At 33.6% G+C, this 24905-nt stretch overlaps 1 protein-coding gene across 1 annotated transcript; it reads right to left on the bottom strand.

The window, feature by feature from the left end:
• Positions 1-2321: 2321 nt before the first annotated feature.
• Positions 2322-16039, bottom strand: LOC105327050 (uncharacterized). The gene is made up of 6 exons (XM_066066969.1): positions 15662-16039; positions 12357-12456; positions 11198-11371; positions 8861-8974; positions 7025-7249; positions 2322-2716 (listed from the first exon to the last, which is right to left on the bottom strand). Exons 1-6 carry the CDS (start codon positions 15968-15970, stop codon positions 2502-2504), a joined length of 1137 nt encoding a protein of 378 aa, XP_065923041.1. The 5' UTR covers positions 15971-16039; the 3' UTR covers positions 2322-2501.
• Positions 16040-24905: the final 8866 nt, after the last annotated feature.

The raw sequence follows: 24905 nt of genomic DNA on the forward strand, positions 1-24905 counted from the left end.
ATTTCCTACGGATATTTATAATGGGGAATGTTGACATCTTTTCTCCATTCGGAAGTACTCAGGACACCTCGCGCAATTTTTCAACGTTATCATCCGGGCATCTCCATTTCCTTGGCAATAACCCCCCCCCCCCCCCCCCCCCCCCCTAGATTTTTATTTTTAGCTGTGTATTAATACCTGACAAGCTAGTGGGGGCGGTTAAAGGGGGAAATCTTGGGATTTTTTTTTTTTACATACTATTGAATGAACATCGTCTGAACCAAGAGGTATTTATAAATATCGAATAGTTTAAGGAAATATGCGGCAAAAATATCTTGGGACAGACTATAAAATCTGCAATAATTTTTACAATGATTTTTTTTTAAATTATAGTAAAGATTGTGAGTGATAAAAGAAAAAAATAAGTGCTATTTTAATCATTCACATTTTACTCCATATGGTGAAAAACATTTATATTATACCGTATTGCATGATTATATTTCCACCATATTGTAGATTGCTAACTGTACAAAGTGGTGCATACTATATTTAGAATGTAATGCATGCTTTTTACGCTGTAGTCAAGTGAGGCTCTTAATAGCACGATTTTTTGTACAGTTAGAAGTCTACAATATGCATATACTACAGTTAGCAAATTATTTATATTTAACTTTTCTTTCAAATTGATCATAAACCTTTCCTACTTTGACAATTTTTACATAAATTCAAAATTCTTCTGCTTTTCATAAAAAACAAATTGCTAGCACAAACATTTTTGAAAAAAAAAATTGAAAAATGTAATGCTTCAACGCGTCATTATGTATTTTTAATCTAAAGAAAAAAGTTATAAAAAAATATTCTCTTGGTCAATGGTTATAATGTCCTATCCGGTCCACTGTCCTATTTAAAAGAAAACGAAAAAAAACCACTGTTGTTATTTATTGACACAACATTAATAACACAGAATAAAAACGAATTGATTCAAACGAATTTTGTAAATGTTGATACATTTAGAGGTACATGGAAAATTCACAGACAATATATCCAGTGTATGTAGTATTATACATGTAAATGAGATAATAAGATAGAGTCATCACGCGAGATACCGAACATATATATGTAAATAATCATTTCATGCATGTCTTTGACAATTATAATTACGCTATGCTATGGTTATGATTTTGATGATATGCTATACTTTTTTATGATATGCTATACTTATATAATGATATGCTATGAAAATTTGAAATGAAAGGCTTAATGATAAAATGTGTTATTGTATGCTATGATATTTGCACGGAAACGCCTCTGTATACAAAAGAGTTCAACACATTTGAATTAACATGAAAAGAAGCTAAAACCCACCACTGTTCTGTAATGTTAACATCATTTCTGGAAAATAAAAATATTTAAAAGCGAGTTAAATCATGCTGTATGCTATGTTTTTGTATGATATGAGGATTTGCAATCATGAGATTATATGTTATGGTATCGGATTCCAAAGCAGTGGTATAAGATTGTAATAATTCCGGATATTTTAGGTTCGGCCCAGACCGGGTTTTTCTTTTAGTTCCTTTGTTTATGTCACGTGATACAAGGGTATAAATACGACAGTGAATCAGCTGTCAGCTGCTTAGTTGGAAATCAGCCGCAGAGAGAGAGGAGGTCGGTGAAGTTTAATAAAAGGTATTGTGTCAATACAGAGCTTGTCCGTTCGTAACGGCGTTAATTGTTTTTGATAGGTCATAGAGAGGTTGTCCTCTTGGTACTGTAGGCATTGCAGTCATTTTGGCTTGTCAGTCTTTCACAGTAGGCTTTCCTCGGAGAGGCTAGCCATGGTTCCTTTCTCTAGTGGCTGATCAGACTGTCGTCCAGGCCGTTGTGCCCACTGTCCGTCCTGAATAAGGCAGCCTACAGTGTGCACAGTGGTCGAAGGACTACCACATATACTGTCCGTCCTGAATTAGGCAGCCTACAGTATATGCGGTAATCTGAGGATGGTCAGTCATTTTAGCTGAGTGGTTGATCTCAGTGGATTGTCACTGTGGGTGTGTACTGTCCGACCTGAACAAGGCAGCACCAGTACATCACACACAGTGTCAATTATTTGTTTATTGTACCCTTGTTGTGTTTGTAAATATTCTAGATTCCCTGAAATTACTTGTTGATTATTAACCTAAGGAAGGTTAGGCTATACCAATCATTTTTGACAATCAATAGAAAATAATTATATTATAAGACTTTGTTAGTGTACACCCAAACCCTGGAAAAGACCAGGCACGAACCTTTCCCCTTGCAGTACAAGTAGCTCGGTACGTTACAAGATTTCAGTGTGCTGTTACATTGCATGCTTTGGTTATGTTGTAAAAGATTCATGTATGCTTGAACTAACTGAAGGCATAAGTACGACTTGTCCAGCTGAATTAAAAAAAAGATACATAATAAATTATCCGGGATGCACAAACAAATGCATGTATTTTTATACGGTAACTTCTCATCTATGACACCAAATCATTTGATGATTAGACGGGGACTCCAAACACGTCAACTTCACATAGAGCGAGAAACTCAGTTGTCTTGGAGATCTTTACGTATTTCCCTTGTGTTGATGCCGGACAATCGATGACGACCAGCTGTGACGCAGTACCGGGACCAACAAAGAAACCGCAGGGAGTGCTGATGTCCGATTCTTTCAGACCTACGGTGACAGTAACATCCTGCAGCCGGAATGACACATCTAAATAAAAGACAAATTATGGTCGTTAAAGTATGTACAGAACACAACAACATGCTACTACACTAGTTGCACGGGTCGATTCAGTTTGCTTTTTAAACAGAACGCTTTATTTTTTCCACGGTTCTGTTTAAAAAAATACAGCTGCAAGCTTTGTGAATGGTGTGCTTGCTTTTACGATGAGGTGGTCGTGGCCTGAAGCCTTTGACTTTTTGCGATAATGATTTTAAAAGCAACATCCATGTACATCATTACAGGGGAATATATTAATCTTTGTGATAAAAAAAAATTACTTTTCACTCCTAAAGTCTAGACGTTATCAACTGTTATAAAGTTATTCAAGTCATTTTTTCCTATTCAGGTATTAATTCTATGTGCTCACGCTATCGGATATTTTATCTGAAACGACATCTTGTGTACAGTCAGACATTTCGTTTTCTCTTCAGGCTATATGTATTTTGCATGTATTAACAAATTTCTTTTGATATATACAATTAGTTCATAGCTTTTTTTCATTTTATGGACACGTGTTATATTTTCATTGTATGCAATCGATTGAACATGCATTTCAAATTTCGAGTTGAAAAGATGATTTTATGGCCATAACTTGGTGAAATGCGGTAAGGTGCTCATGAAAGCATCGTTTCCCAGTATTGTTAACTTCTGCATAATGCCGAAACAAAGTTATCATCCAAAGCTGCCATAACTTGTTTTGTTACGAATCTTTGACAGGTCCTCAACGTTAACATTTAAACAGTTTAAATGTTTATTTTTTTTTTTCAAAAGTTGTATTGCCCAATTAAAACTCCAACATGCAAAATAAAGTAAAATGAATCATTGAAAAAATGATACATTTCCTGAACAAAACCAGGAGCTTTAGTTCTCCGATGCATAATAAACTCGAACTACAATTTCCTTTAATAGCCAACCCGCGTTCTTACTCCCCCCGTTCCTATTAATTATGTATAACAGTGGAATGGACCTTTTCCGAATGGACATACAATGCAAACATACATGTACTATCGACTAACGTTTAGTATATATCAAACAGTGAATTGTTTTTTAAATTCTAAATTAATTTATGGGAAAAATGAAATATTTTGAGGTTTTTTTTTTTTTTTTTTTAGATATTTGAATTTAAAAGTTTCATGGAATTTTAGTTTGCAAAAAAGATACTCTACAAAAAACCTTCATGCAAACCCCATTTGTTTTTGGGATAAAGCATATATACAGCAGCCCAGGTAAAAACTAAACATGCCTAATGCCAATTGTCGACAAGTACCTGTTCATATATTCTAACAACTACGTAATTTCATTAGTTAGCCTAAATAAATTGTAACCTTTAAATTGCAATGGCAAAATCAATGAGCACTTTTTACGATTTGTCAGCTAGGACAGTATAAGATGTCTTCTGTAATGTTGCAAACAAATTTTGTGATGGCAATGGAAGTTTTAAAACAACAAAAATATTTCAACCGCACAACAATTTGGAAAAAATCACAAACAGCAAAATTTGCAATGTAATAATACAGCGTACAAATATGGTATGTGGTTCTAGATGACGAACTCGTGATATAATGAGAGCGAGTTTGACAGGCAAAAATTTACAATCCTTCATTTCAAGTATTATACATGTACTTACAACAAATGAATTCTTTAATGCTTAGGTAATGCTTAGCGAACTAATTCACGACCAAAAAATTAGATTTTCGGAAAACTAGCAACACGAGAAACAATTAAGAAATGCATGGTTTAGTCCTAAAAGTGTTACAGAGCATGATGTCCGGAGAATGAAAATTCCCTCAAAAAGTTTTGGATGGAACAATTATGGCGGTTTTGAAAAAAAGTTTGTCTGGACAGTCAAAGTGCTACCTTTGTACGTATGACATTCTATGCCTATCAGAATGTTGAATTCGTAAAGACTACGTGAAAGTCGAAGGCTACCAAACATACTTATTTCACAGAGAATCTCCGTCCATGGAGGAGGGATTATTTGATTTAAACAAACTTGAATACAATCTACCCAAGGATGCTTTCATACACGGTATGTGTACATCTTTTCTGGCTGATTGATTTTAAACAACAAAGTTAAATCTGCACTTCATGAGAATGCTTCTACACAAGTACATGTAACAGTATTCTGGCCGATTGGTGTTTGATAAGGTTTTTTAAACAAATAATCTTTGTATTCCTATCTTAATATTTGATCCCTCATTGAAGCATACCCCTACACAGTGAAAAGTGGCTCGCACTATCTTCATGCGTATTACTTTTCGTTAGAAAATCATGCGGAAATTCGATGAAAGGTTTCACATGCGAATATGTTTGCATGATATTTGCATGAAAATTGTATAATTTAATTGCGATTTTTTGGGCATTTTTACATGCAATAAGATATTTAGTGTCAAATTTATATAAAATTATGCAAAATTCACATGAAAATTGACTGGTTTTTTTCATATAAAAAGTATTTATAACAAATCAATCCATAAGACTTTTAAAACAGTCTTTCATTCATATATATTCACATAGTAGTATTTTTTTCAAACAATATTGTTATAAAAGTTGATATTAAGGCAATAAAAAAATTATCATGTGTTGGACTTAATAGAGGTATAAATCAAACATTAGAATGAAGTTTACATTTTATCAGAATATACCTGTGTTCAATACTTTTTTATGTCTTTGTTCATGTAAACATGTAAAACTTTTCCATTACAATGATCATTTTTACCCACTGAGTTATATCCCCATTTTTAGAAGGTCAGTAAACATTAAGATTTTATTATACGTATGGTACATACTGATTGGATTGGTAATCATTGTAGATACATACTTATGTATTCTTAGGTATTTTAAGTACAATTAAAGAGTTTGCGTGTACATGTATCAAAACTTGCTAGACAATGAAAATTCGCTTAAAACTCTTAACAATGTGATACACGTTTTCCATGACTCCAGGGTTTGAATATAGCAGTCGCCCACTCGCCATTTGCGACTAAGTTTTCGTGTGGGCGATTTGAAAATGCAATTCCAGGGGCCCACATGGCGATTAAACAATTCCTGATACCAACACATCTTTTTTCCAAATTTGTCCGAATGTTTCGTATTTTCATTTAGGTTGATCATTCAGACGCTTATCTTTACCTATCTTCACTGTGAAGCCTAAACGTCTTGAGGATCAAGACTACTAAAGGTCTTCATCAGTCAAGCGTTTCATAGTGTATCAGGAAATATTAATCTTAAAGCGTCTAACTGATTTCGGCATTGTTATACATGATAGCCGAAAAAGAAAATGATTTTTAATTGTAATAAGAGATGGATTAACCAAAGAAGACTTGAGTTATGAATTTTAGAAAATGAAGTGTTTGAAAATTTTAACAAAAATCGAAATTCAATATGAATGAATATATATGTACATGTACAATGGCATTTTATTAAATGAAATAAAAAAAAATTCCTCTTTTTTTATCTTTTTTAAATTAAAAGTGTGGGCAACTAAATTTTGATGTGGGTTCCTGGAATGACGAAGTTTAGTAGCTCACATGGCTAGCAGTAAAATTCAAGTTAGTTTAAAAACCTGGACTCCAAGTGAGAAATGCACAAACCTGTCATACTGTTTCAGAAGGAATGAGATTAACATCAGCAGTACTTAACCTGTAGGCATCATTAGTATTATAACAATAAACATGTGTTTACTGTCAGAGAAATCATTTTTAAAGTACACTTGTATTGTCATTTTAAAGACAAAAACGACTACATACTAATCACCGCTATAATATTAATTTTCTGTTCCTGACTGAACCCCCTTACATTTTATATAACGTGTGTGTTGGGTGTATTCCTCATACTCATTAGTATCGAATATCATAAAGGGGGTTAGAGCCAAAGGAATCTCGAATTCCGTATAACATATCAAAAAAAAAACCTGTATCTTTAATGTTATGATTTTCAATATACTTACGAGCGTATTCAAAATCTCATTTAATCCTATCCGAATGTTCTGATTCTATAAACTGAGTTGACATATTGTCCCATTCATGTATGTCATGCAGTAATTGTTCACGCATTAATTTCTTTATCGTGTTATATTATTGCAAAATAATACCAATTATACAACTTTTATTTGCAGAGAATACAAAAAAACCCCAGATCAACACTGATTTTTTTGTGGGGGAGGGAGGGTGGGTAACCATTTTAATTTCATTTATTTGATCAAAGGTATGGACATAAAAACCCAAATCAAAACTTCAGTATTCTCTTGATTTACTATATTTCAATTCAATTAACAATAGTTTTTTTTAAACTTACCTCCGAATTTATCTATTCCTCTGTTGAGTATTCTGACAGATGTAATGTAATACACAGCCTGCAGATCCACACTCCACCAGGGAGATTTGTCGCCATCATCTGTGTGTGTACACTTGTCTACAAGAAAGGTTGTTCCTCTGTTGCCATCCACTGCATACGCGGCGTTAAAGTCAGATTTCGTTGATGATTGTTTGGCAGACTTTCCTAATGCGATATTCGGCAGAACTGTCAACGATAATCCAAAACTAAGATATGATAATGAAAAGAACATACTGCTTATTACGTGGAATGCTTAATTTACTTTGATAGATAGAGCTGTAATTAAAAATGTTCAATTTCTGAGGATAGCTAAATGACTTGTATGCAACACTTTTTAGCATCAATATGTTACATGTTGAACATAAAGGTCCCATCTACATTTTTTGCACTGTTTATTTTCTGCATTTGACCTCTATTTAGAATTTTGCAACAAAGTAAATGTGGCAGAGGACAGTTTTTATTGCACAATTCACTGTACTCAGGGGATGTTTTTCAAAATACGGTAGCTAATTTTTTTTCCTATTCCCATTCAGCACAGATACCTTTATATCACTATTATAAGGCCAATCACTACTTTCTGTTGAAATTACTAGTCAGAATGAGTACATTTTTCACCATAGTGATTTCTCTCAGATTTCAACCCTTCCTAATATCCGCGTATTTTTCTTGATTGTTCAGCTTTTTAGACATACCCCAGCTAATTCCCTGCAAAGGGTTTACTTTCCATACCGTGCACATGTTACAATATCACATGTCAGAAACTTAATGGTTAAAAGTCTAATGAAAAAATGACAATAACAAACCGTCAACCATCTCAAAAATCCATAAAACGAAATACAAATTAAAAGCATAGCAACACGGACCTCCAAAAATCATAGAAGTAGGATCAGGTGCCTAGGAGGAGTGAGCACCCTCTGCTGACCGGTCACTCCCGCCGTGTGCTCTTTGTCATAATCGGAAGAAAAACACCCCGGTAAGGTCCGTACACAATTAAGTGATTAATCATGGTCTAACAATTAGTATGAAAAACGACAGTCAGCATGCGAACCAGTGGAAGATTGTATTTGCTGACAAGGTCCTTGTATCGACCATAGAACTTACGAAAAGAAGACTTCAAACGAGACTGTTGATAGTCCTGTTTTATCAACCTGTTTGTCAGTAGCTTGCCTCGCCATAGAAACTGTTCATACGAAGAGCATGCCCTTGCGTATCGAATTTACTTAGGGACAAAAATACCACATACAGGTGATGAAGGTATATTCCTACTTAGTAAGGAAAGATTGAAGGCATTTTTTCATTTGATAATCATGTTAAACATTAAATACTTCAGTATCAAATAGAGCAAAAGCTTATGTGATGGTTTAAACGTCGCCTTAAATTTAATACATAATACATACTGTATACAGGGAAATGTTCGCCCACATTTTATTTTCGCCCCATTCGCGGCGTCGTTGTCAGCGGGCAAATTCAAGGCTGGGCTAATTCCAATATTTTAAATTATCTTGCTTTAATCACAACTGTGTCTGGGTGAAATCAAGACGGTGCGAATCCGTTTGCAAGTAAAAGGGGAGGAAATAACACTGGGCGGAAATACCCCTGTATACAGTAACAGTATTTTTAAATGAACATAATTTACTAATACGATTATATATAAGTTTTCAGACTGATGTAGCTTATATATATAGGCGATAACAATTCAAAGAGAAAAGAGGGTACATATCAATTATTTTTTTAACGAGTCAGAGTGATAAACAATTGAGAGATAGAGACAGAGATAGAGAGAGAGAGAAAAGTTACCTTGAATACAAAGTGTCCCTCTCCAACCATCTGGACACATACATGTGAAAGATCCATCGTTGTTAATGCACGTTCCTCCATTCTGACATGGGTTGCTCAGACATTCATCAATATCTATTACGATTTAGAATTAGAATAAATAATGACCAGTTTTTGCTTCTTTTAACTAACATAACTTAAGATGCATGGGTTTATATTCGAATTTATATTTAACCATTGCGAATATATTATCATAAACATTGTATATAGAGAGAAACTGTAATTTTACATTTTGCTTAGAGATATGCTTGCATTGTCACATATTAATGAAGATAAACAAATTCATACAAGGTTGAAAAATATTCTCCGTAAAAAATCGATTAACTTAGTAAAGAAAATTTCTTTTGCTAGCATATTCATAATTAATTGTCTGCGTATGTAAACATTTTCGTAGTAAAATTTTCATCAGTTAACAATTTTGCAGGGACTAAAATTGAATATTATAACCACATTAACAGACAGCCCCCCCCCCCATCTTTATTATACCCCCGCAAACGAAGTTTGGGGGGTATATAGGAATCACCTTGTCCGTCTGTCTGTCTGTCCGTCTGTCTGTGCAATCGTGTCCGGTCCATATCTTTCTTATGGAGAAACATTGGAAGTTCTTACTTCACACAAAGATTGCTTATGACCTAAGGGTGTGTCATGACCTTGACCCAAGGTCATTTGGGCAAGGTCAAGGTCGTTGGGAAAAATAGTGCAAAATTCGTGTCCGGTCATTATCTTTCTCATGGAGAAGCATTGAATGTTCTAACTTCACACAAATATTGCTTAGGACTAAAGGGTGTGTCATGACCTTGACCCAAGGTCATTTGGGCAAGGTCAAGGTCACTGGCAGAAAAAGTGCAAAATTTGTTTCCGGCCCATATCTTTCTTATGGAGAGACATTTGAAGTTCTTAATTCATACAAAGATTGCTAATGACCTAAGGGTGTGTCATGACCTTGATCCAAGGTCATTTGGGCAAGGTCAAGGTCGTTGGGAAAAATAGTGCAAAATTCGTGTCCGGTCATTATCTTTCTCATGGAGAAGCATTGAATGTTCTAACTTCACACAAATATTGCTTAGGACTAAAGGGTGTGTCATGACCTTGACCCAAGGTCATTTTGGCAAGGTCAAGGTCACTGGCAGAAAAAGTGCAAAATTTGTGTCCGGTCATTATCTTTCTTATGGAGAAGCATTGAATGTTCTTACTTCACACAAATATTGCTTATGACCAACAGTTTTAAAAATAAATAGAGCCGTTGTTATTTAAAGAAAATAGACGATGAAATAGATTCATCCAATATTTTCTATAATTGGAAAAATACACGCATTATGATTTTTATCTTAGCAGGGGGGGGGGGGTATCAATTGTGAGCTTGCTCACAGTACCTCTAGTTTTTTTACAGAAAAAATTTTTTTTTGTATAAGATCGACATTATTATGATATTCAGTCATATTTAATACACAGTTTAAATTTTGTTTAAAAAAAAACTCTGCTTTTCTTTCTTTTCCAAATCAAAATATAGTAACATGTACACGTTTCATATTTTTTTACAGGAAAAAAAAGTAATGTTACATTAATTACAGAAAACATTCGTATTTTAAAAAGATGTATATGCAATGTTCAGACAGGCTAATCATCTTCCATTTTTAATAGAAAATATTGGGTACTTGCGATAAAATGAATTGATAAAACCCGAAGACATTGGAAGATTCAATGTTAAAATAAATTTATGTGTGCTAGATTTTTCATTTCCTCAAAAAGTTTTCAAGTTAAGTGCAGACTGGAGAAGTTTGTACCTGATGGTGTTTTAAATGAAGACCTTTATCTCAAGAGAAAAAACAAAGAAAAGACATTGTAAAAAGTACAGAAAACAAACAGTTAAAATATTTAATACATGTAGATATGAATGCATTGTTTTTCCATGGTCTACGTATATCATTATTAAAAAGATTTGTCCTTTAAAAATGCTATACACGCTTTAGTACGTAATTTTTTCCACAGTTGTACGTGTTTTATTTCATGTTGGAACATTTCCAATCATTTTATTTGCTAAATATAACTATTTTCAAACAATATACATAACAATACTTTCACTGCATTGTTCTAAACTGTTGGCATTGCTGGTGCTGTGAATATGGCTCAGTACTCGTGATATCGAAAACAAAATTATTAAACCCGTTTCATTTTACATTTTGTGCTTTTGAAACTAAAACAAAAAAGTTCTTGGTTTCATTTACATTCTTTTAAGATAGCACTTATCATTCAAAACTAAGGCATGAATAATTTACTTCCTCAAATTAGCATATTCACCTGTACAGACAATGTCGTATCTCCACTCTCCGTTTGACTGACAGTTCAGCCGTCCTGAACCAGACTGGGAGTATCCGTCAGAACACGAGGCATGTATTCTCCTGTGTATACCAATGGCGTCCTCACGTTTTATTGAACTCAGATCTATTCCTTTTTTATCGGGAATTCCACAATCTTATCAATAAAAGCACAATAAATTTCAACACTGAAATTAAATTGATCAATACCTAGGATTAGAGGCTACATTTTACTTTTACAAAAAGGTACGACAAAGTTGTCAATTTTTCTAGTCTGTTGTGGTTAAATTTCTGGACCTATTATTAGTATATTGGTATTTTTAGTAAATAGATTTTTATTAATTTTGTTTAGATGAGTTCTTTTGTTTAAAAAAACCCAGCTCTTTTCGACACTTGAGTTTTGTCAAAATGCATAAGGATAACCAATTATGTAGATGTAACACATGTAGATTTTGGGGAGTTGACTTTAATCAACTCTCTTATGCAGTTACTCAGACAAACCGAAAGTGAAACAGTGTTTGGAACCTCAGTACAAATCATTCCTGCTGACAAGACTTAGTTCTTGAAAATAATTGATGAATTCGATGTAATGTATGCTTAAGGATTGTTTTTCAAGGAAACTTATTTATAAATACCTTGAAAATAGTCAGATTTTAAATGGGACGAACAATTCAAATATTTTTTGAAGTCGTATGTATTCATACGCCAGAGTTAAATAAAGTCTCGTTTAACTCGACGCTCGACTGTCTCCGTAAATCCTTGTCGGAGATTTACGGTGTCAGTCACGCGCTTGGTTGAACGAGACTAGAGTTCAATATTGCTTGGATCCACACAATTTTGGAGAAATATTTCTATCACTGATAAATAGTTTGAATGAATTAATTTCATCTTTAAATATTATTTAACATTATTCATTCAATGGGGGGTTTCTCGACATTCTTGTCGAAAAAGTCCAAAAATTCATATTATAAAAATGTACGTACATGTATTTCAAATTAGAAAATACACGTACTTGTCATGCAAAATAACATATCATTGATTTTAAAATAAATAAACATCGACAAAATCAACTCCCGTCAGTTCTTCAGTACTTTGATTAATTGTATCTAATTGCATTAAAACAAGTTACCGGGTGATATTACCTGACAAAACACATTCAAAGAATTTGTCCTCAGAATATCTCTTGTGTTTACATGTCTGGTTGATTTCACAGGTTGAGTTCGAACAGGATCCGGCCAGTTCCTACCAAATAAAACACTGATGAACACAAGAGCGTATTGTAAATAAAACCTAATTAACCTACTCTGAAATAAAAAGTGTTTATCAAAATGTACAGTATATATGTATATTTGCGTGCTTATATCAAAAATTGTATGCAACGGACTTTTGAACGTTTTAAAGTGGTCCGATAACATGACAAATTTTGAACCGCATGCCAATTTTTGTCAGATCGTAGATGCGAAAAGATATGTTATTCAGTCTGAAACTCCGCGGTGTGTAACAGATAACATAATTGGTTACCCGTATTCCTCCATTTTATCAGTCTATGTATTAATAACATGGAGGCTTGCTCTTTGTTATGATAACATCTACAATATTGTTTTATTACATACCATTTTTGCCAGAATATTTGCATAGCTACATGTAATTAACTTATTCTATTTCATGGTCAAATGGGTTAAGACTACTTTTTAAAAGACATACCTCATTTCTATTTTTTGGTTATCAAATTGTTGATTTCGGTTTGCAGAGGAAATGAACAGACCTGGCTTGATTTTTGGTTCATGTGTATTTACGGTGTAAACAAACTGTCTTGCATAAATGGCGATATACGTTTTATAACACGTGACCGGTCGACAAAATTTATTATCTTTGTTAAACAAGTTTTGCTGCGTCAAATTTATTTTCTCTATCATCCAACAATTAAATTAATTATGCAGTAACCGTGATATCGATAAAATATGGTGATTACAAAGCACATTTTTTTTCACGCTTAAGTGCCCGCAGTACCTTGATGATTTTACTAATTTTCTGCTAGCTGCTTCAACCTGCGTGGTGGCAATAAATGGCTGCTGGATCAATTTTTTTAAATGTGACGGTAGATTTTATTATTATTTTTATTATTTTTGCTGCGGAAAACACATGAATTGTAAATTATTAATGTGTCTGAACGTTACACGTTACAGTAAATTATTACTTGAAAAACTGTTCTCCGTTGCAAAATTGTGCTGATTTCTCGTCTCAGTTACGTCACCCCACTCACTAATTCATTTAATACCCGAAATGCACAGAAGCTGAAACAAGTGTATATAAACTAACACATGTGTTTAGAACACATTTTACTCATGACATTGAACTTTATAACAACCCGAATTTGAGAACTTAAACCCTGAGTTAACAACGTCTTTAATAACAAAATAAACAGTCAGATGAAACGAGGCGGATAAGAGGGACAACTTGTCTCTTGACTCTCAATTTCTAACTCTTAAACTCTTACTACGACTAACTCATCTTGGAAAAACATATAATAATGAGATTTTATTGGCGTGACCTTCTAAATAATTGACATGTATAATTTATCCAAACAGATAATATTTATTTATCTCTAAACTGACCAACGTCCAGGTAAATGACTATTTATTCACGTACGTTAATAGGCTGAATGTTACAGTACCGATCAGACCCAACCTAACAGATAGTAAAACCCAACTAAACCCTGGGTTTGCTTTCTCGGTTTACTCTGGGTTTACTAGAGTGGACCCAGAGTAAACCCAGAGTGGACACAGAGAGTAAACCCCGATCAGAAGTAAATCCTGAAAGCAGACGCTACATGTGCATTCGGAATATACATGGGACAGGAATCAAATACAGGTCTGCTTCACACTTCAGTGCGTATAGTTGACTTCAAAAGCTATTCTCGAGTAAATCCAAAGTAAACCCCGAGTAAACCCAAAGTAAACCCGCAGTGGACCCAAATTTTGAAAAAGTAAACCCAAAAAGTAAACCCTGGGTTTAGTTGGGGTTTACTCTGGTGTTAGGTTGGGTCTGATCGCTACTGTATATAATAACATTGATTCCTTTAGTGTCAAACACACTTGTGAGCGTTTCATTAGGAATCTATAGTACATGTAATACCCCCAATTAAAGTTTAATGAAATGTTTACACCATTAACTTTCTCACCATATACAACTTGATAACGCTAAACCCAAAGTACATATACAAAAGCATCTATTGTTATTGACGATCTCTTTTTTCATAGCAAATATAATCATCTTGTGAAATCTTACTAGTTTCTTTTTAAGTACAAAAACACTTGAATCTAGCATAAAACCGGTTCTTCTTTGGTAATTTCATTAATAAAAATTAATAGGATTGAAATTCATCATATAATTCAAACAATATATCTTAGCGCGTTTGTCAACCATTTTAAGTGCTTAGCTGTTTTAAAACATTTAAGGATTTTGTTGCACATTTAAAATTAATTAAAATTAATATATAAATATATAATAAATTAACTACTATTCTGATTTTCAAGTTACAATAAATATAGAAAGTATAGAGAATAATCAGGAAAAAAACATACCACAAAAATAGTCTTATTATTTAAATAAATTATACATGATTCGCTGGTAGTGTCACAGACCCCGAGTTCCCGAAACGCACTGGTCCACCGGGGATCCCCGGTAAAATTTGAATGGGTCCCGTAAAATCTAAATTTAATCGGTCATAATGTCCGATAAATTTTACAGACCAGCACTGTATAAAAAAACAATTTACGAGACAGAAAGTCTAATACTGTTGATTATTTTATTTCAGAGATAATTTATTAGTTGAGTATTTCAATAACATGCAATAAAAAATATTAAAACGTGCGTTGTTGTTAATCCGGATTTACGTATTTTTTCTTTTACACACGTTAGTCAATATCCTATTTGATCATGATTTCGAAAAAATGTGGCCGATTAAATGGACACCGAGGGGAACAAAGAGTACTGCGAAAAGAAAAGTTAATGTAGAAGAAGTAGAGAAAGAGCAACATGGTGAAAAAGAAAAGAAGAGGGAAAGAAGGTGACATTATGACTATGAGTCTTTAGAGAGTGAAAGTGACATTGAGCAGCCAGAAGAATTAAATAACTATTTGATACACAAAATTGTTCTTGAAATTGAAAGGGAGTTTGAATGATTTGAGTAAGAAATTGAATAAATTAGTCTGAAACATTTTAAAACAACTCTTTTTATTTTACTTTGCATATTTTTGCAATAGTTTTAATGTCCGGTAAATCTGACAAATGTCCTGTAAATTTTGAATATTTAGAGGACAATTGTCCGACAGATTTTGGACTGGTTTCGGGAACTCTGCAGACCACATGAAAAGTAAACATGTGCTGCATAAATGTCTTTGCACAGAGTATAGATAGTTGTTTTTATGGATTTTAACAAATTTACCTTTGGCCAATGCTCCTTTTCACTGTACACCCATCCAGCATTGTCCATGTACCTTGTCTCCGCTGTCGCCTTGTTTTCGTAATTGATTTCACAGTAATTAGCCCCTTTGAAATAGTTGACTGATTTACACCGTGGTGTCACCATACACTCCGTCACACAGTCCAAGAAACTGACTTCTGTGAATGTCTGGATCAGTTTCCTGTCCAGTCTGTGTCCTCGCTGAAGTTTAGAGAAGCCCAGTTTTAAGCTGCAATGACACGGCACAAGGAAACTTATTAAAAACCACGGACATCGAAAGAACAGCAACATTGTACTGCATGTATAAATATACAGTGTACAGTGCGAATGCACACTTCGAAGTAATGATAATGCACCGTTTGAGTTTTTAATTGATAGAGAGTTTTTTTTTTTTTAATTTTTGATTCCATTATATGCAGAAATTGGAAATCAATATGCACTGAATTGGTAAAATGAATATTTGATAGATAAACTATGTAAAACATTTCGAGCTTCAAAAAAAAATTGGTTGTGTCGTTGAAGCCTGAGAAATGCTATCGACCTGTCAATGGAACGTCTCACCCCCACCTTTGGCGTTGAACTCAAGACGTACTCAGTCGTACGTTTCTTTTTAAAATGAACGCTGTATATCTATATGCATTTATGTCTAGTTTTGTGGATAATGTTTGACATCACAGAGAAGGAGAAGAAAATTAGAACGGAGTTTTTTTCTCCCCAAGTCTATTGCATGGCTGAGGCAACCTCTTTGCCCAACTGCACGAGACTCTGCCTTGTCCAATTACAAGAAAAAAGTGTAAGTGTAAAAATGATGTACGTCGATGTCTTTTTAAGTGTGTACAAGTGTATATAATATATATTTATATTTGATTTATAATTCAGATTGGTGAGACCGGTGTTGTTTATACCAGGTCAAGGCGGAAAGAAGTGCAGTTAGCAATGGAGGGTAGATCTGCTATCCTTACCCAGAGGGTAAGGACACAGATCTGGAAGTCGTTGCTGAGGAGCTGTATATCGTACAAAAAATAGTCCCCAGTTACGACTTCAACACACAGATATGTTTGTCATTTACACCCCTAACCAAGTTTGAGGTAAAATGCACATACACTATCTCATGGCAATATCTTATCAAAAAACCTTTGTAAAATCAATGCATTTAGACAAACAAATTGCTTGAAAATCAAATAAACTCCATTTTTTAAGCATTATATTGAAATATTCTAAAAGAATATCATCATATAAAAATATTATTTTGATGTCCGAGCAGATTTTGATCTATAATCATAGACTTACGAATGCACAGAGCTGCAGGAGAGATGATTCAATCAGTGTCGTTTACCAGGTATTTACTTAAGCTTTCCCTTTTGTTTTGATTTTTTTTAAAATTGCATTTCCTTTCTCTTATACTTTAAGAATACTGCCGCTGTTTTTTGCATTGATCAGTTTTATTCCTTTGTTTTTATTATTAATATCTAATTTTTAAGGGCATATATTGACGTAATTTTTATAGTGTATACTTTTACTCTCATTATTAACGTTTAAAAGGGCATCGCTAATCGAATCATTCCTTCGCGACATGAGCAGGTTTGGCACAACCCCCCAAATGGTAGTTCGAGTCCCGTTTGGTGGGCAATCAACCATGTCATATACTTAGTATACTAGCCATTTGGGAGTAAAAAAAAAGCGTGCGTTTTCTATCACCATAAAAGAAGAGAAAAGCACATGATGTTGAGTCGTCTGGTGACTAGTTCAGAACTCGTACTGTAGATATTTTGAGGTTTTCTTTAAAATTGTATGTGGAAAATTTTTGCGCTTAGTTATTACAATAAAAATACATTATAACAGTACCTTGCTAGAACCACTAAATTTGCATCATTTAACCTCAAAATCCGTTTTCAGAGGCTGTTATGAGCTTGAGCGTTTTCTTTGACTTGACTACTTTCAATTTAATACATACGGTTGACGTAAAACAATCATAACCAATTAATTGACTTGAAAATTAACGGGGTTTGTCCTTTTCCTATGCCAAATATGTGTATGAGGTTTGATAAATATCCGTACAAGGTTTTTCTTTTAAACTTGCTTCGAAGATGAACACACACACAGAAGCGATGCTACAAGTTGCGCAAGGGGATACAAATGAATAGTTTTTTTGTAGCTATCTCATGGAACCAAAGAAGAAATGTTTGCGATGTTAAAGGACTTTCAAAAGCCCTTTCACAATTGGCGCACGACCACTTTACACCACTTTTCGATCGAAATTTTTGAGCTTCGCGCGAGCTCTCGCATACGTTGCACGAGCTATCGCAATCGTTGCATACGTTTCACTGGTCGCATCAAGTCTCCTCTGAATAGTGGACATGCACACTATTCAGACGCGACCGAACGCGATCCAAATTATTGCAGTGCAACGCACGAACATTAGTACGAACGTTTTGTGTACTCGCAAGAGTGATGCACGATTTTTAAAGGTCGTAAGATGAATCGCAGTTTTTAATGCGCGTATTGTGCGACCATGAGACTGTTGCTCATTAACATGTCTCATGTTATCTTGCAACGTTTTACTATCATTGCACGACTTATCAGTGTAATATGCCTTGCTTTGCCATTTGAATATATACCATGTATAAGCATCTCTGTTTCAGACCACAATTCAACAATATACATTTATTGCATGATGGTAAGGGAAATATGAAGATTTATTTCTCTAATAAAACTTATATTTCCCCAGGGCATCGCCCGAAGGAAATTTGTTTTTCTGGGGGAATAAATCTTCATATTCCCTTAACATAAATGCAATAAAAGAACAACATATGATTATACAAAATACGTTGATTTCTAAAAGTTGTTTGATTGTTTGATTTCCTCTGTTACTGTCTCACTTTTCTTTCTTAATTTCGAATCATAGATAGTTAAGTTGATTTTGTGAAATATGAAGAATCATAATAATTAAATAATTAAAAGCTTTTTCATTCCTATGAAATCACCCTGCCACGTGACTTTCTAGATCAATCAAAGATAATACAATAATCATATTGAGGTGTAATAATAAATGCTGCTGCATCTCTGTTTCTTCTTGGGCGGCATGTTCTATCGCTTTCAACTATGTCTATTGAAGAGCGTCTGAAATGGGCGGTATATATACCCCCTCTGACTCGCACGAGCATTCGTACCATGGAACGCATGATCGCACGTCCAATCGCATTGGCGCAAGTGCAATCGCCCGATCATCTGGTCTTTCGCGCGATCCTATCGCATTATCTTTCAACAGTCGCTTTCATTGTAAAACAGTCGCATATAGACGCAAGATATATCGCAAGATTTAATGCGTTTACGTCGCACAACGCTCGCTTAGATCGTGCGAATTTTGTACGAGTACTTTTTTCAAATGCGATTATTTCGGCAACAGTTTACGAATCATATCTAATTTTTTCGGTTGCACGAATATTCAGTCGCTTCTGCTCGTGCACCAATTGTGAAAGGGGCTTAAGATGTTTCCCGACAGACAACTATGAATTTAAATTAGTAGAAGTTGCTGGACTGAAACGTAATAGCAAGGTTTGTGAAATGTATAAATAAGGTACGTTGATCCGAGGGATTTTGCTTTGTTTTAATTCACTAAGTTGAATAGTTTTCAAAAATGTTGGACAGTATTTTAAATGGCGGGTTTATTTTTCTGTTTTGCCTCCTACTCCATGTAATTTTTTATTCTTCCAGTTTTTAATTCCGATCGAATAACTTTATACCTGTATAAGTTTGCATACTGGGATCAGGGTACTTTTTACTGTCTGGATGAAATAAATGAGTTTGAAAGATTTCCTGTATTTAGAAATAAATTATAAAAAAGAATCCAAATTATATTTTATTTCAATAAATTGGATAGGACATCGTTTTCGTAAAGTAGTTTCGTGATACTATTTTATTGTTTTGCAATAGGGTAAGAGTTGGCGTTAAATGTTTGTTAAACCAACATGGTTAAAAGGGACTTGGACGCGATTTGACTTAAAATTTTCAAATTGTAGTTTTCCATTTTCAATGTTTATACTGATAAATATAGAAGTTTACAATGCTATGTCATATTTTGAAAGTCAAATATCAAGTTATAAGCAAGATACAGAGTTCATAAAACTTTGTTTTGTAAACGAACTCGAATATTATCATTTTTACATATGTGTTGTATTGGTGTTAGTTTCAATCAAATGTATCTTTCTTTTGTTGATAAAAGTATTTATGAAGATAGTTTATTTCTTTTACATGTCATTTTGTCTAAGAAATGGTAATTCTTTACATTACATTTTTTGTAAACAACTATAAGACTCGAGCTTTGTTTACAAAACAACAAATTCTTACCTCTGTATCTCGCCTCTAACTTGACTTTAACATTCAATATTTGGTCAATCATTTAAAATGCACCGGTTAACCATTTTATACATTAAAAATAAAAATAAAATTGTTCATCTTAAATCGTGTCCAAGACCCTTTAATATTAAAAAGGTATTATATCATGGTAAAAGTATATACTGACCATTTCCAAAATGTAGTGTAACAATATAGATGGTTTTTATTAAGGTCTGTTGTACAGATAAGATAGACCGGGATTTTATATGGGCAACAAAATACACAATGTTGTAAATTCAATTACTGGTGGTCGGAGAGAACAGTTATCTATCGCCAATATCTTACAACTACTAACTGCAGCTCATGAAAAGCCAGTGCTAGGATTTCAAATACAACCAGCTTTTTAGTTTCCTAAAGTGATTATTTCGTTTCTTTCAACAGCTAAAACATGCATTAACTCCTTTTCAACTTCCCCTACCAACACCAAAAGAAGAAGCAAATTTTACTGAAGATGTACGTGAGTTTGCATTGCATGATTATGCATTTTCAAACTTTTAATATGATTTGCGATAATGTACTGATTTTTTATTGCAAGTACTTAATTATGACATTTTTAATTTTGCTCATACATGCATAAGAAGCTGAGCACATACATTTTGTAAGGAGGCTTTATTTCTGAGTTTAACATCTTAAAATGACCCGTTTAAATTCTGAAAAATAAGATGTAACATATCCCAAGACTTTGCTTTAACATTGACCAATGACCAAGCTCACTGAACGCCCTTTTAACAGTGTTTAATGGTAAAATTTACAAATTGAACAAGGGCGCCGCTAAGCGGAGCATCCCCTCGCAACATAAATTGTTTGCGGGGAAATGCAATATTTAAGAAAATTCATGTAAATTGCATTGCACTAAAAACCTGCTAAATTCATTTCAGCTCCCTGAAGAAAAGCAGACAACAAGGAGGATCAGGCGATAACAAAGTAAGAGTTGTTGTTAATAACTGCTGATATCTTTATTCTATTTGACTTATTAGTTAATTTATAAACGGGTCAGAGTGCAAACAAATGCCTAATAATAAATGTGTGTATTTAATTCATTTATTATTGACACTTGTCTCTGTCTGTCTGATATATGTTTGATCGCGTGGTTCACGGATTGACACGTCACTCAAATCTTTCGAGGAACACGGTTTATTTTCGGCTTTCCGTTTCTCCTCGTCTTTTCAATTCACCAACAGATGATGCCAAGGAAGCAATATTGTTTTGCATTTCCTTCATCATTGTCAGTATTGATGGGTTCACTGGAGCTTCTTTTTCTTCCGAAAGGCCATCAGTCATTTCAGAATGCTCAGAGTTGTCACTCATTGTATGAAAATGCGTTAAATACGCAAATGTCAATGCGAATAATTCGCAAAATAATGCGTCAATACGCAGTTCAGCGTTAATACGCAGTTTAGCGTTAATTACACTATATGTTTTTTGAGCAAAGTTATATAAATTTCACAAATCAATACAGTCCATAATAAAACTTACAATGTAAATCCAGATACTTGATAATAATTAATACACGTCTGCTGCTGAACCACGCTAACTTATCTATCAACCAAGCGATAATCGTATCATGTCATTTGAGACAGAGGCACTAATTGGGGGAGAAGAAATTGTAGATTGTCACAAAACTTGAGTTTGGAAGTTGTATATACATGTTTGCTGTCAGCTAGAAGAATAACAGAACTAAGTCATATTTAAAAATCAGGATGCTGAGCTAATGCACCTTCTGGGCTCATTTATGTAGCACACATATTGCTCACACTCATTACAACAATTTAGAAATTCATACGTGCAAGAAAAAAGTCTTTTTGTCAAAGTATATTTAGGAGTTGAACATTGACATTTTTTCTAATTTGATCTTGAAATAAAATTTTTAGAATGTCAAAAATGTTGGTGGCGTGCACTCCTCAATTCCATCTACCTATGTTCCAAATTTGAAGTCATAAAGTCAAATGGTATTCAAGTTACAACCCAGACAAAATTTAATTATTTTTTTCTTAATTTGACCTTGGGTAAATCAAGGTCAAGGTCAAACATAAATCAAAAATACACTTCAGAGTATCATAATTATTCTTTGTTTAAAGTTTTAAGTCTTTCTGTCAAAGTATAGTTAGGAGTTGAACATTTATGGGTTTTTTTATTTGAAGTTGAAAAAAATGTTTAGGTTAAGGTCAAACATTTTGGTATGGTTCAACTCGGTTATATACCATCTATCTATGATGCAAGTTAAAAGACTGTATGTTGAGAGAGTCTTGTGTTATGGTCCGGACAATTTTTTTTTTTGGAAAACGCTTAACCTTGAAGAATAAAATAGGTTAAGATCAAACATTTTGGTGGCATGAACTCCTTTTCAATACCATTTACCTATGTTCCAAGTTTGAAGTCTTAATGTCAAGTGGTATTTAAGTTACAACCCAGACACAATTTTATTATATTTTGTTTATTTGACCTTGAGTAAAACAATGTCAGGGTCAAATATTAATCAATAGTACACCATCTACCTATGTGCCAAGTTTGAAGTCTTAATGTCAAAGGGTATTTCAGTTACGGCCTGGACAAATTTGGATGAATAAGAAGAAATAGACACGATCTCGTTGGGAGCAACGAGGTCTTCCGTCCGATTTTTAGAATTATTCCAATTGAGATAGAAAAGGTTAAAACTTTTTTACCTCTGGTCCCTAAAGACCCTATTTAATTAAGGCATTAGAAAATCATTACATTGTTGGGATATATAAACGTATTATACCGAATTTTGCTTTTGTAACCTATTACAAAACATCTCTCAGTAAATGACTATAAAGATAAAAAGACTTTTAGCCCATCTTGATCCCTAATTTGAGGAGTCAGTCCATTTTTTCTGTAAACCGGCCGCGATTAAAAAAGAGACTGCTTATGATTAGTGAGAGTTATCTCTCGTTGTCCGGCCACTTATCGATCGATCGACCTTCTGCGAGATATCATCGACCAATTTTTGTGTCGTTGCTATTGATTTAAACAACTGTGAATATAGATCCAAACTAGCATTCATTTAAGTTTATACTGTTAAGTCTTTTAAAAATAAATACGCATTTTTTGGCCAAAATAAGATAATTATATTATAGTTCATCCAATTTTTTTTCAGGTTTGATTCAGGATACTGCGGCCGGGAGTAAGACTGTCGATGTTGTTTGTGTATGGCTACACGTACAGAGTTGCATATTATTCTGTCACAATGCCCAATTGTTTTTCAAGCTCTTATTTATCCATTGTTCCCTGCATCGAAACAATTCTTGCCATTAAGTATTCAGCCACCTGTTGACTTGTTAATGTTTGTTTAACAATTTCCTATGAACTATGCACTTAATTTCAGGTAAATCGGATGTTTGAAAAATTATCAATTTCGATTATTTGATTGAAAAAATATTTCCGTCGTACATGTAAGGATTCCGTTATGGATTTATTGTTTTCATGAGTATTTGTACATCAATTCTACCAAGTCGTTGACTGTAATTTTTTTTTAAGTGTCACATTGGTGAATTTATCTAAGTTTGCCCGAGAACCATATCCTACTGTTAAGAATTTGCAAGTAAACTTGATCTGTCTATTTCTGGCGTTCTGTGTTTTGAGTTAGATTGGTCATTAGGAGACAATGTCAGTTAGCAATGAGCTTCGCATGGATAGCCGAAATTTTAAAAATCAATTTAAACCATACTAAGTCATCAAAGGAGATGCAAAATAAAATATTTTTGACAAATTTTGAGTGATATTTTTTTGTGTTTCGTTTCCATGACAGCAATCGAATGCTTTTGTTCCATATGGTCTATAAGTTTACAAAAACTTTGAAAATTGGGATCTAAATATACAAAATGGCCCACTTTAGAATTAAAAATATTCCTTTTCGATATATTCACCTAAAAGGACAGTCATTTATTTAATATAATTTGGTTAGAATTATTATTCAAAATCAATAAAATGATACAATAGTTGCTATGACAACCTCAAAAACATGTTTATCTAGATACAGTATTGTCAGGAAATAATACATTTTTTTTCTTTTTAAAAGCCACGACCTTTGCATAAAAAAATTATATCAGCATAATGACAATGGTCAATATTACAAAAAAATTGGGAAGTTTTATGCAGAATGATAAATTTTTGGGAGTTGATTTTAATCAACTATCCTATGCAGTTACTCCGGCAAACCGAAAGTGAAACGATGTTTGGACCTAAGCACCAATCATCACCCCTGACAAGACTTAGTTCTTGAAAATAATAGAAAAATTCGATGTAATGTATGCTGAAGCATTGCTTTTCAAGAAAACTTATCTATAAACCCTTTGAAAATAGTCAGATTTTAAATAATACGAACAATTTAGATATTTTTGTATTTTTGATCTTTTTCTCTGACAGCAGCATCAGCACAGCTAGAACGTGTTATATCTTCGAGGGCTTCACCTATTTCTCTTTCTCTTTTCTTGAGTGTTGTTTAAGAACATGGTGGAATGTACAGTGTCGACAATAAGTTGGACAACTTTCTTTCCCCTATACCACTGTGTAACATACTAGTACCTGAAAGCAAAACAAAATGATTGTTTGAAAATAATCTAATAAGAAAAATGCAGTAGTTGTTATGAAATAGTGAGGGTTTTTTTTCAGGACTAAACATACTGGTATAAATCAACAAAAATATACTTCTTCAAATTCATTATATATTGAATGATCTAAATCATTTTTACCTAATGCTAACTCTGAGTTGACATCCAAAGCTCGTTAGGCCCAGTATGTCTCTTCTTAGTTGGAACAACCGTCTTTCCATCAAAAAGGGCATACCTGATGGTTAATAAGCTGCCTAATCCAT

The sequence above is a fragment of the Magallana gigas genome, chromosome 1 (assembly GCF_963853765.1).
Source record: "Magallana gigas chromosome 1, xbMagGiga1.1, whole genome shotgun sequence".
NCBI lineage: Eukaryota > Metazoa > Mollusca > Bivalvia > Ostreida > Ostreidae > Magallana > Magallana gigas.